Source organism: Carcharodon carcharias, chromosome 3, assembly GCF_017639515.1.
Source record: "Carcharodon carcharias isolate sCarCar2 chromosome 3, sCarCar2.pri, whole genome shotgun sequence".
NCBI lineage: Eukaryota > Metazoa > Chordata > Chondrichthyes > Lamniformes > Lamnidae > Carcharodon > Carcharodon carcharias.
Window position 1 is genome coordinate 155957661 of NC_054469.1, and position 13696 is coordinate 155971356.

The following is a 13696-nucleotide window of genomic DNA, read 5'->3' on the forward strand; positions in this document are numbered from 1 at the left end:
CCAACTGATCTCAAAGAGAATCTACAGGTCATTGTAAATAGTTTTATTGAAGGAGGAGAAAACAATTATTGAATTCATCCAAAAGACAAAAATGGGAAGGAAGAAACGGCAAGAGTTAATTGTCTGGCATTTATTTTCTTCTGAGACTGAAATATGAGTATGACAAATATGTTAGCTAGACAACATTAATAGCATATTTCCAAATGCAATTCCTATAGATATCAGATGGATATCTGATGAACAGATTTTCTTACAGAAATCATGTAAGATTTAATGCATAAACAGGCAACACAGATTTCAGGCACTTAATAGGAGATCAGATTCATTCTGTGCTAGATTGTGCTTGTTCTTCAGGTCAGTCACTTCTATTTGGAGAGCCAAATGATCAGAATGCCCAGATATGGAGAGCCATCAGCTGTTTCTCTCCTTCTAACCACCTCAGCAACTCCTTTCATGTTTAATTCACTTTTTATAAGAATGACCCAGGTATCTTGCTCATTTTTTACATTTGTGATTTTCACAGGGGTCCATCTAGCAGAAGATTTTTTTTGTATTTTTTCTCACTGGTTTCTTTCCAGCAACTTTATCTTCTGAAGGTGCTGACATCTTATTAGGATACAGTGTGCTAGGTGCTCAAGGGTACCTTGTTTAATTGTTTATTTTCCATCTGTTAACTGTGACAATGGGTTTTAACAGGTCAATTTTGCATCAGATGCATCATGTTCAAACTTGAGCCTACCATCAGCCAATATCGATAAAAATCATCCTTCCAACCGGAGGTCACTATATACAATCCAGAACAAGGGCATAATCATAAAATTAAAGCTAAGCCATTTTGGAGTGAAATCAGGAAGCACTTTTTCATACAAAGGATAGGAGAAATCCAGAATTCTTTTCCTGAAAGTCTGTTGATACTGGATCAATTGTAATTTTCAAGACCGAGATCAACAGATATTTGTAAGGGTATCAAGTAATATGGAGGAAAGATGAGTAAATGGAGTTGAGGTACAAATCAGCCATGACTTATTGGAATGGCAGAAAAGGTTAAAGGGCAGAATGACCTATTCCTGTTCCTATGTCAATATATTCAAGCGTGGACACTTTGCACGACACACCAGTAAAGGGTAGATTATATTTCTACTTTGCATTGTCCGGTAAGAAAAAACAGGAATTCATATAGAATTCTGGTCCCCTTGTCACTGCTAGAGACCTACACGCATATTACCCCTGATATTAACAGGCAACGCTGAAGAAGTTACGTTGCCAGCCTGTAGGAAAGACTGACAGGCAGAAGTATAATTGAATTCTGGTACTGACAGTGCCAGGCATTTGGGCCAGTTGAGCGCTTTATATTCTCAGAGTGCAGGGCAGACTGCTGACACGTACAGGTTGAGAATGTTTATGGTTAATTTAAAAGGTTCTATTTCCCTTTTGATAGATACCTTACATTCCTTTTTGGTCTAGTCTACACGTTCAACCAAAGTTTATTATGGGTTAGACGACCAGTAGTTTTGTACTTTATTAATTAATACAGGTGATGAGACTGAGACCACTGGAAATTATTTCTGTTGTGACTGTAAACAGCTACCAGAAAGATAATTCCAATCAGCCCTATATTTAATCATTGACTGTGTAAAGGTTAGGAATTGAGACCTATCATCTTTGCTAGCTGTGCCTGCTGACTCCTTTAGCTCAGTTTGTTATAGATATCCAGCGAATCTAGCAGATCTATTCTCGCTATTCTCTGATGAATGGTTTTAATGTAGAACTTGGCAAAAATATTTCCTACAAATAGTTATCCTAGACTTTTCCTTCTCATTGATCTTTCCTTTTCTTTGATCCTTCTCCATGTGATTCTCATTTGACCGTCTATTGGTTAACTGAGCTACTTCAGTACCAATCTGCTGGCACATGTGCCCAATCAGCTGCAACTGGAAACAGGCACCCATCCACCTCCTGCACCCTATCTTGATATACAAAACTATCAGAAGATGCAGACTATCTGCCATGTCTGCAATGAGTGAAAGGGTGACTTCCCTGAAGTACAATAAGTTGGTCTATCACTTTTATATCTTTTTTACCCCATTGCCAGCTCATATAACACGATCTACATGTCAATCTGCAGGATAAACTTTGTATCTGGGATGTATGCTTGTGAGTAGAGGCAGAGAAGTTACCAACTACATTATAGGGTCACTTCAAAATTACCTTTCAAATTAAATATTTATCCTCAGGTCTACAGCACCATCTTAAAATACATGCGGGACAATGATTAGTCACAGTTTTCAAAAAGCAATCTTACAAATTATTCCACCATGAACTGATTATAGCCTATAAATGACTGTCAGCGACATTGACAGCTGGATGCTTAGCATGTTTGTATGTCATTCCTTTGTTCGTTATTTTAATAGAAGTGTTAATTCATACAGTTTTAAAATACCAGGCAGAGGAACACCATATGAATACATGAAGCTTATAAAATCCTCAATTGCTTTGTAGTTAGGGCCTGACTCTTGATTTTCCTCCTACTAATTAATACCATTGTAGAGATGCTAAAAGAAGCTTTTGTTCTTTTTTTCACACGCACCATGAGTTTTCGACCACCTTGAAGCAGTTGAGCTCCACTACCTTCAATTCCATTGCAGTTAGATTTTCTAGCCACCTTGTTGGAAAGTGGAGATGAATTAAATATACACTTAAGAAACTCCGTTTCAAAACTTTTTCTTTAATTGAACAAATTACAGTACAGTACTAATATCATCTGATTCTTCTGGCTTCTTTTGCTTGCTTGGAAGCGATTTTAAATACTCAAGATGCCTTCTTGCATCTTCTTGGTTCTGACGTACATAATATACCACGTAGGAGATCACCATGGTAAACCAGCCAAACATAGTGACCAGCATGGCCACATCGGTTGTTTTTTTAGACAGATTACAGAGGTCAGCCTCATTTGCAGCGCTGATAAAGGATTTCCCAGTATGTTCCTTCAAAGCTGCTGTCTCGCAGATAATGTTGCTGGCCATTTCATGGTTAGAGGGCATGCCATGTAGCACCTGCTGGAGGGTGCAGTCACAGTGCCATGGGTTGTCAGAAAACTGCGCCCGGCCTTTGAGTTTGCTGAATGTGTCTTTATGTACGCTTTTAATCTTGTTGTTCGAAAGATCAAGAGTCTGCAAGGTGTCAGCCACCCCTTTGAATGCCTGTTCTTCTATGGACTCGATAACGTTTTTGGACAAATTAAGCACTTTGAGCTGGTGCAGGTCCTTAAAAATCTCATTGGGAACAGACCTTATTTGATTTGAATCTAAGTAAAGTAAAGCAGTTTCAGGAGGAAGGTCTTTAGGAATCTCTTTAAGATTCGCATTGCTGCAGCTTACATTTAAGCTACTGACATGAGAACACAAACAGCCTTTTGGACACATGCTGGCTGAGTGAAAGCACAGTATCAGGAGCACAAAACTCTGCAGCAGAAAATACATAGAGAGGGGGCGAGCTAGGAATAGGTCCATCAGCTTCATGCTGGGATGTCTGCATAATCACATGGCCAATTACTTCAATTAACGTACAGTGTGTGATAATAATTCTTTTTCTCTTCAGTAAGCAATTTAGACACCATGGTAAAGTTGCACATGTTGTCCACCTTTATATGTCGTTAATGATGTTCAGAAGTATTATACCTGAAAGAGAAATACACACATTTTATATACAAATTTCATGAAGTGAAATTTAAAGGAGCAAACTATCCAATGTAAATGAATGTAATTTTGATTAAATTCAATCACAACCATTAGTCATTGTTCCAGTCTTCTGATGAGATATAATGAAAGCCACAATGTCATGTAACGCCTAGAAAACATAATTGCTTTTCTTATATTCAGTGCATTTTGCATAATTTTGTTATGATAGTAATTTTGTGGTATGTTTTTCTGCTGTAAGTGAGAAAAAACTAAATATCTGTATATTGTTAAAAAGTCTGACTGGACGTCATTTTCATCATAAGTGCTGCTATGTTGGAAATCCTGCCTCAATTTCTGACCCTGATCAGACAAAAAATTACACATTCACCTTCCTCTAATTTTTCTGGGCAAACTTCCAGTGGAGGATCCTGCAGAACTCAGTCAGCGCAGGAAACCTCCGAGAGAGCAGCGGAGAGAATCCGTGCAGAAACCACGCCCCCTTTTTACACCACTAACTGCTGTATTCTGGTAAGTAAAGAGTTTAAATGTCCCAAAGCTTCTTTGAAAAGCTATGGAGAGAAGTTAAGTGTATAAGGGGGTAGGGTGGCTGAGGTAAGTGGGTAAGAGAGTCGGGTGAGTGAGGACGTAGAGTGGCAGCTGGGTAGGGTGGAAGGTGGGTAGGTTTGTGAGGTTGAGTCAAGTCAGATTTGGGGGGAATCGGGAGATCAGGTAGGGAGTTGGGGGTCAGTGGGGGATTTGGGTGGTGGGGGCTAGTCAGGTTGAGTTGGGAGGGAGTCGGGGGTCGATGGGTGATTTGGGGGGGGGTCAGTGTGAATGATTGGGGGTTCACTTGTGTAGTTACTCAGGTGTAAGAGTAGGTTTAATCTAATATTTCTTCAGCAACAATCAGGTATGTAAGTCGGAACCTTTTGAAATCTCCGACTCTAGCTCATAGTTGGAGACTTTTTCGGAGGGTCCCGGGGAGCAGGGGAATTACCCATCAAAAGCCTTGTCATAGCTACACATTTTTCCATGGCCTAGCTTTATCTTTGTCTGCAACCTCTTGGAGCCCTCTCTTCCAGCCTGCACAGTCTGCTCCTCAGACTCTGGTTTATTGTCCATGCTACCATGCTACCCACTCCCCAACACCGCCGCCCCCCCACAGCACCACCGCCCCCCCCCACCTCCCCCCCACCCCCCCACCCCTCCCCCACTTTACCATTCAATGCACACCCTGCAGGCATCATGTCCCTGTTCTCTGGAGTTTTCTTTCTAAACTCCTCTACTTTTCTCCATTGCCACCAACTTTGAAAGGCTCCTCAGACCTTATCCTTCAGCCACATCTATGAATGTTTCCTCTTGCTCTTTTAAGTCTTACTTGCTGGTGATTTCCTCCTGAGAAACACGTTGAGAAATTTTGCAATGTTAAAGGTGTAACAAAATGCGCATTATCAGAATGAATTTTCAGTCCCCCTGACTTCTGGCAAAGATCACTTTTCTGAGGCGAAATGCTATAAAACAAATGGAATTGGACTAATCTAACCCGAGTGAAACAAAACCAGTCATCCAAAAATAAAGCAATCACATCAGAGGCTGCACAATTCAGAGAGTACGGTGCAGTGATTACTAAAGGATGTCATATGCTGGCAATTTAAGTTCTTTTCTGTTCTTAAAAGTGAGAGAAAGATGAGAAAGCAGAGAGGAAAGCAGAAGGGGCCAGGGGTACAATAAAAGAAATACAGAAAGCCATAAAAACAGGTCAGGCGTGGGAGATATTAAAAAAAGAGTTAGATTATCAAACAGCTCAGGGTAGGCTTACATTGCATGTATATAAAAATATAAAGTATTCTAGATAAAGTTGGTGAGCTAGATGCATATTTTGAAATGGAGATATGATAAAATAGCATTAACAGAGATGCAGCTTAGGGCAGGATGGGCTGAGAGGTAAACATTTCTGGCTACAAAATATTCAGAGTAAGAAAGAAAAGGAGAAGGGACATTGCAGGTTTGGCAGCATTTACCAAATATTTCATGACAGCATTAAAACATAAGGGTGATAAATGAGATCATGAAAAAGCTGAATCTACATGATTAGAGTTAAGGAACAGTTATGGAACTTACTATAGGTTGCCGAATAGTGGAAAGCAGACAGAGGAACATGTTAAGAAAAAGTATATGAAGAAATAACAGGGTCAAATAATGGGTGACTTTAATACTGAAAATAGACTAAAGTAAAATCAATGTGATTGCTCAAGAAAAGGGAGGATTTTTACAACGTGTCCAAGATTGCCAGTTGGCCCATTCTGTCTGCACCAACTCTTTGCTGAATTAATCCTAGCCCCCATTTTCTCTCTCTATAGCCTTGCATCTTCCTCTGCTTCAAATTCATTGGTCTCTGCCTCAATACTCATTTTGGCAAAGGATGCCATGCTTCAATCAGGGGTTAAGAGAAATTCTGTAAAATAACAATCTAATAAATTGCAGTCAACATAGTACTAATTCCACTGTTTTGATCTTCCCCATATTCTTCCTGTACTTCAAAAATTTATCCACTCTTAGAAGACGCAATAGTCTCAAGCACTCTGTGCAAAACCAATTCATGCTGCAAAGAAATAATGTTAACCTTTCTTTTCAAGCTGTTAATGACGATATTACAATTACGACACTACCACTTATGCCTTAACCAGAGGGAGTAGCCTCTCCCCATTCACCTTATCAAAACACTTCACAACTTAAAAACACTATTAGCTATGCCTTTTTCGCTCTACTGGATGTCAAGACTTTTTTGCTCTACTGGATGTCCCTGTATGCCAAGTCACTCTTCATAAATATGAGTACGTTCAGAATATTGGTGAACAATAATGTGACAAAGAAGATCAAAATTCAAGTTCATTAAAATAAACACACAAGAGCTTTATTTAATTCTTCAAGAACCTCGTAATAACATGAAACAACAAAAACGTATTTTTTCAATGGCAAATTTACAAAAACTGCTTTGTAGCACACACCCTGTGTTATTTAACATTCATTACTTGGGGCAGAATTTAATGTGGGTGACGGGTGTCCCACACGTTGGCTAAAGGCCTGCCTCATTAAGTGCCAACCAGGCACTTAACTGGATAGTGGCGGGTCTTTCCTGGGATCAAGGACCCTGGGGGAAAAAGTCCCCTCTGGGAGTTTCTGGCTAATCAGAGGACAGCAGCTTTTCAATGCGCAGTAGAGTTACTGGTGGTGGGGGAATGGGGTTGGCAGGAGGGTAGCTCTCAGAGGGCCTCAACCTTCCCGATACTGGATCCCTCGAACAGGCACAGAGTGCATTTGAACAAGGGACCACCTGCCTTGGAAGCCTGCAGACAACCCTGGCAGATTTTGCTTTTCAAGCTAACTGCATGGTGAGTCCCTCACCCGCTGCTGGGTGAATACCAGTGGTAGCAGGATGAGGTCTTTAAGTGGGCATTAACTGCCCACTTAAGGGCCTCAATTGGTGGCAAGTTAGGAAAGTCACAGACCTAATCGGGACAGAGACAGGAAGGTGGTAGGCTCCCCACCTGTAACCACCCACCTGCCTGATTAAATTCCCCCTGCCACCAAACTCGCCATGGGGAAGGTCACTAAATTCTGGCTGTTGTGTCCTCCAGTAACCTTATAAGCATGCAAATAATCAACTTTTCTAAAAGCCCTCTATGCTGATAGAATGTCATTTGGAATCGTAACATGGGGAAGAATTTTCCTCTTGTCGGGGGGTGGAAGTGCAGGAGTGGGCGTGCCTCCGATCGGCACCCCTGCCTGGGGGCACGCCTCCATTTTACATGGGCAGGCCAATTAAGGCCCACCCAGCATGATGTCCACCAGGAAACTCTATGCGCTCCCTGTGCAGGCGGGGGTGGGGGAGGAATTCCTCAGCTGAGAGTGCGCTTTTTCGCGTATGCGTGCAAAGGAGTGCACTCATTTCCCTGAGGCTAAGTGCTGCTTAGGGAGATTGGCACCAAATTTAAAAATGGTGAAGGTGCAAAAATAAAATTTCCCTGACATGTCCCCTCTGTCACGTGAGTTGGAACATGTCCATCATTTTAAAGCATCCATTTATTAAAATTTTAAAAATTCTCATGAAACCTCATCCTGTCCATGGATGAGATTTCATGCTTTTTCTGAAGCCCACCAGGGCTCCCGGCCAGCCTGCCAACCTTAAGGTTGCAGGGCAGGTCCATTAATTATCTCAATTGCTTTTTAAATGGCCTTAATTGGCCATTGACAGGTCGGCGGGCACACAGCTGATTCGGCTGCGTCCCCGCCAACCTGAACATTGAAATGACGCGGGGTGACATCGGGAGTTCTGCCCGATGTCATCCCGTGTCATTTTATGCGTCGGCGAGCGGGCCCTAAAGATCCTGGCCATGAATTGTACAATCAAACGTCCCTTCATATAAACTCACCATGTTAAATGAACATCTAAAAAAGGACACTGTGACACACATTTCTCCAGTGATAGATACTTCAAGTATTTGCTGTTTCATGATCATTAATTTGGAATCATTATGTTTCGCCTTTAAGAAGCTTTCTCTATCTCAGATTTTCTAACGATCAGTATCAGCATCTCTTAAAATGCCTCCAAGTTGAAACGTCAGCTGGTACATGTAACATTCATCACAGAAATGTTAGTGACATTCAGGACACCATCTAAATTTTTTAACTGAACTTTAATCATGTCCCATTGTAATCATCTGAATGGAAATGCTATCAAAAGGATGAGCAGGCACTACTTCAAAAGGGAAATAAACAGGAACAGTCACTTTCACTTCTAGCCGAACCTGATAATAGTCATAAAACCCTTGGACACCAGCCCCAACGACTGTTACCATGGTTTTATTAGTCTTGTATCTTGCCACTCCTTTGTGACACATCCATCGTATTTTCTCAAGGTTATTGGCTACACTCTGATCACATGCTTTTTCTATTAGGTTGTTTCAACTGTCTTCTAATGAATGATCTTAATTGGATTGAAGTTCATTTTTAAATGTCATATATTGGTGTCCATCTTTGATAAAAATTAGAGTATAACTGAACCATCACAAACAGAATATTGCTTCAATGTGCACGATGTTTTCTCAGTTATATCCATCATCTATATGCTATCAAATGATAAAACAATTCTAATGTCCATTACTTAGACATTCCTATCAGATTAATTTTAATCTTAATCACGAAAATCTCTCCAGTATTGAAAAAAATACCCATACAGTCTCTCATTTCTGGATCATCTTGAATGTATGTTGAATGCTCTCTCTGGCCTTATCATGCTTTATATAATGAGGAACCAAAGCACAGCATTGTAATTATGGTCTAAACAATATTTTGTACTAACCTATCATTACCTTTTTGCCCGTTTATTGTATGCGCCTATTTATTAAACCCAAAATGCTTTTGGCCTTTCTATAGGTTTTCTACCTGCATTTTCAAGAAATTATGGCCTGGATTTTCACTCTCGAGGTGGGTGTGCAAAGCTGGGAAATTTCCTGCCCGCTGCACCTGCCTCAGGAAAAATTGCCCCAAATGGTGGAATCTTGGTCCCAGGAAGAGGTGGGTGCGGGATGGATTTGGGCCTGCCATTTCCAGATGCTGATCAGGGACAGCCACACAGGTTGCTGAGTGCCAAGGCGGGCTGTTTAACAAATCCATCTCGGTTCCCTGGGACTTCGTACCAATTGTTTTCATAAACATTAGGCTCTTACGCCCTCACCCCTCACATCCCCACACACTCCACATGCCCATACATGCTAACTCATGGCAGCCCATGCCCCCCACCCACCCCTATGGTCTCTTATATCCTCTATACCAACTTAGTGCCATATTATGCAACCCATCCTGTCCACCCGCACCCCCCCGCTCCATGACCCCTTATAGTCTCTGAGAAAGTTTAGTCAACTCATGCCAACAATGCTCCCCATGCCCATGGTCTCTTGTAGCTCCTATGCCAACTTAGTGCCAACTCATGACCTCTCACCCACCCCCATGGCTTCTTACAGCTTCCATGCTGACTTAGTGCCAACTCATGCCCCTTTGCACCCTCCATGCCAACTCACCCTGTATCCACCATGGGCAGACCTCAGGTGAGATGCAATAAAATAAGGTTCTAAAAATCTATTGGAGATTTTATTATATGTAAAAAACACTCATTCATGAAAGTCCATTCAATACATTTGAATCTTCCCAAGTACTTAAACCCTTATAAAAACAAACATTTTATTCATAACCTCATATCAAAGGCAGATAATTCTGTAATAAACTCATTGATTTGTCAATCAAACTGTGAAAATGATAGACTGTGGAAAGCAGTAAAGCATTAATAATGCTAAAAAATAGCACTTAGGCTTATGTCAACAAACAGCTATTAAAATTGCTAGAACAGATTTTTGTTTCAACTCAGACACGGGCAGGAATTTTTTTTTAATTTTAAAGGGCAAGAGATTTAAATAACTTGACAGCTTGACACTTCTACAGACCTTATATGCCCTTCAAGAGCACTTACGTCTACTCTAAAGATTTGTAATTCACGCACTGTGGTACCAGGTCCTCGCTCCAGTGAGAATTGAAAATGGGGCCTGTTTGAACTCAGCACTGAGATCAAATGGTTTTGCTGAGTTCTGATTTCCTTCATATGAGTCATGTCCTGCCGCCCCTCCCCGCCACCTCCTCTACACACCCCCCCCCTGCCCCCACCCCCGCCCCGGCTGTACCCAGCAACCACACCCGCCCATCCAATGAAGGTGTTTTTTGCCAGATATGGGACCAGAATTTCCGGATCTGGGGTCCTTCCGCCATTTTAGAAACGCTACAGAATCTCCATGACTCCGTGAAAATCCAGGCCTATGCATTTTAACTCCTGGGTCTCTCTGTTCACCCACATCCTTTAGTGATTTTCCATTGAGCATTCTTTGTCTTTCCTTATACTTGCTGCACTACAACAAAACAACTTGTTTTTATATATCTCCTTTAGCTTAATTAAACAGAATAAAGGCACTTCACAGGAGTATTATGAAGTAAAATTTGACATTGAGCCACATAAGGCAGATGAGCAAAACATTGGTCACAGAGGATGGAAGGCTTAGGGAGAAAAGTCCAGAGATTATGGGCTTGTAAGTTGAAAGTAGACCAGCCACGAATGCTGAAACAATTAAATTAGGGATCCTAAGGTTCTCTTTCAGTCATCTGAGCTGACTTGCATACCCACTCACACACTGATCACGCTCCCATGCAGAACCTGTGCCTATCCAATACGTGGCTCCGCTCACTTTTGGTTTGAGAAAAATGGAAGTCATCACGTTTCTGCTCAGCTCCCCCATTCTTTCCCTTTCCCCAGTCATCCATGTCCTTTCCCCCATCACTGTTGACCCCCACGGCATCACCTTCCACCTCCCCACCACCAACTATCAACTAGAACCCCTTTCTTTCTAGGATGTTCAGGTGAACATGCACGTTCCTTACGTTCCTGAGAATTCCACCTCCGTCTACATTAACCTCCCCATCTTCCTCCTTCCCATCCCCAGGATCGGTGTCTGTCTCTGAGTCCCCAACAACTACCCTCACTGTCCCTTCTACCACTACTGGTAGAAGTCGCGCCCTTACCCTCCCACCCTTCTGGCTTACTCTGTCCCCTCTCATACTCACTATTCCCTCCTACCACACCCACCCTCAGTTTGATCCCCAGGAGGCAACCATTGTCTGCACAGACCCCTCCCTTGCATGTTCATTTGGAGATCACCACCCCCCCACCCTTACTCCTTCCTCTACCCTTTTTTCCTCCCCCACCCTTCACCTCCACGCTGAATCCTTCCCCTCCAAACTCCTTCTTCCACCTGAACACCTTTCTCTGCCTGAAGTCCTTCCCCCTGAACTCCTTCCCCCTCCAAACTCCTTCCCTTACATCTTCCTCCCTCTTACACCTACCTTCCCACTTGCTGCATTCTGCCCCATTACACCTTCCTCCCCTATACTCCCTCCTCCCCTTTGCCAACTCCTCTCTTATATACACCTAGACCTTCCTCTCTCCCCCATCACCGTTCATCTGTGTCAGCCCAAGGCCAAGGCCACGATGTTCCAAAGCAGACCCGAGGCATCAACCAGGAGACTTCCCACCTTCTGAGAGCTGCTTCATGGCACAGCCATGTCTGCAAGAATCCACTCAGTGTGCGATGCATGAACCAGGGTCCGGCAGCTGTAGGGCCCCAGCATTTTTTGCTCCTTGGATGTCTGCGATGTGAGCAAGGCCCTAACAGTAAGTCCCAACCTCTGCTCATCACAGTTATCCAGACGTGTTCTGAGCTGACATGTTTTCCTGCCAGCGTAACAGTAATTCTGGTGTGGGGGGATGATTCCGGTTGAGCTTTACTTTGCGTGCATTAGTGGTATGTAAAGCGGGTTCACGCTGGCCTCCAGTGTGTTTGGCGTTCCACCATGGCGGAGACCATTGGATGATCCCGCTGTGCTTTCACACCAGCATGAAAATGATTTTTAGCCGTCTCACCATATTTCGCCTCCCCCCAGCCCCACCAACCATGACCCCTGACGCCAACTGGGCCAGAAAATTCTGACCTATGTCTTCGGCATTCGTCTGTCTTGGGAGAAGATGGACTGCACCTAGGGTGTATGTCACTTCTGTATTGTGCATCATCTGTTGTGGGTGTAGAGGCTGATAAGCAAGTGGCAATTCCTTCCGCAGCTGGCACAGATGAATTGTGTTGGCCCGAAGTCGACTGCTGTTTTTCCCTTCCAACTCTTTTCTTCTATCTGGCAATTTTGTTTGCCCTTTGCTTTTTCCACATCCTTCCTGGCTGCTTGTCTCCAGGCACTCTGGTCAGCAGCAACTATTCCCAACGCATCGCCTCCGGTCCTGGTCATGTTGAAGTCTTGCTTACTGACGTCCTTGTATTACAGGCGTGGGAGACCTGTTGGTCTCATGCCAATAGCAAGTTCGCCATTATCCACTCGATGTATATGACCGGGCGATTGGAGTCAAGAAAGCAAACAGGCTGGGGATCCCTGCACACTGGTGTACTTTTGAATTCAGCACTCTGTCCTACCAGGACGTGCCCAATATTCATCTGAGGCAATGGAGGTGGAAGCTGTTCAGTTGCTTTTCTTGACTTACATAAGTTATCCATGCTTTTCTACTGTAAAGGAGGGAGTTGAGAACACAAGCTTGGCACTTTGTATTTTCTAGACCTTTGTATTTTTGGTTAATTTGTTGTTGGTCCACACTGACCTCTCAACTTTGACATAACAGTTGTGGCCCTGGCAATACTGGTGCTAATTTCATCATTAAGGGTTGCTGGTAATTGTTGATCCAAGGTAGAGAAGCTGTTGACGAGCTGCAGAGTGAGGGTGTCGATGTTGATGGAAGGTGGAGTCTCTTATGAAGCCCACAGTTTTGGTCTTCTTGAAGCTGATTGTCAGTCAAAACTCCTTGCAGGACCGGGAGAACCAATCTACAAACTGCTGCAAGTGAGCTTTAGTATGGGACGCCAGTGCGGTATCATCAGCAAACAGCAAGTTACAGAGTAGGACATTACATACTTTGGTCTTGACACACAGTCTTGCCAAGACTGTGCTTCCTATATCTAAGCCCAAGTAAGTCGTGAATCTATACCGAGAGCAGAAATGAACCAAGCACTGACCACTTGGGTACATCCCACCAACCTTTCTCCATTCTCAGCAACATCTATTTATCTTAACTCTGTTTCTCTCAATCGCCCAACTTTCTATCTACGCTGATATATTCCCTCATTTATCATTGTAATTTTTTACATTTCAATGGTGACTACAATTCAAAGAATTAATTTGCCATAAAGAACTTTGGAACATTCTGAAGCTGAGAAAGCTGCTATATAACATAAGATTCTCTTTTATCTCATACAGCTGAAATTTTCTAACCTGCCTCTTGCCAGGCACCTCACTTAATGCTTTTTGAAAATCGATGAGCACTTTATCTACAGTATCCTGTCTATCACTCTAGGCACCTGCTA

At 42.7% G+C, this 13696-nt stretch overlaps 1 protein-coding gene across 1 annotated transcript in view; it reads right to left on the reverse strand.

Moving 5' to 3' along the window:
• Positions 1-2684: 2684 nt before the first annotated feature.
• The window catches only part of lrrc3b (leucine rich repeat containing 3B), a 114784-nt gene continuing 103772 nt past the window's right edge, over positions 2685-13696 (reverse strand). Inside the window, exon 2 of the mRNA XM_041184435.1 lies at positions 2685-3677. Coding sequence (XP_041040369.1) covers positions 2739-3518 — 780 coding nt within the window. The 5' untranslated portion in view covers positions 3519-3677 and the 3' untranslated portion in view covers positions 2685-2738. The remainder of the gene's footprint in view (positions 3678-13696) is intronic.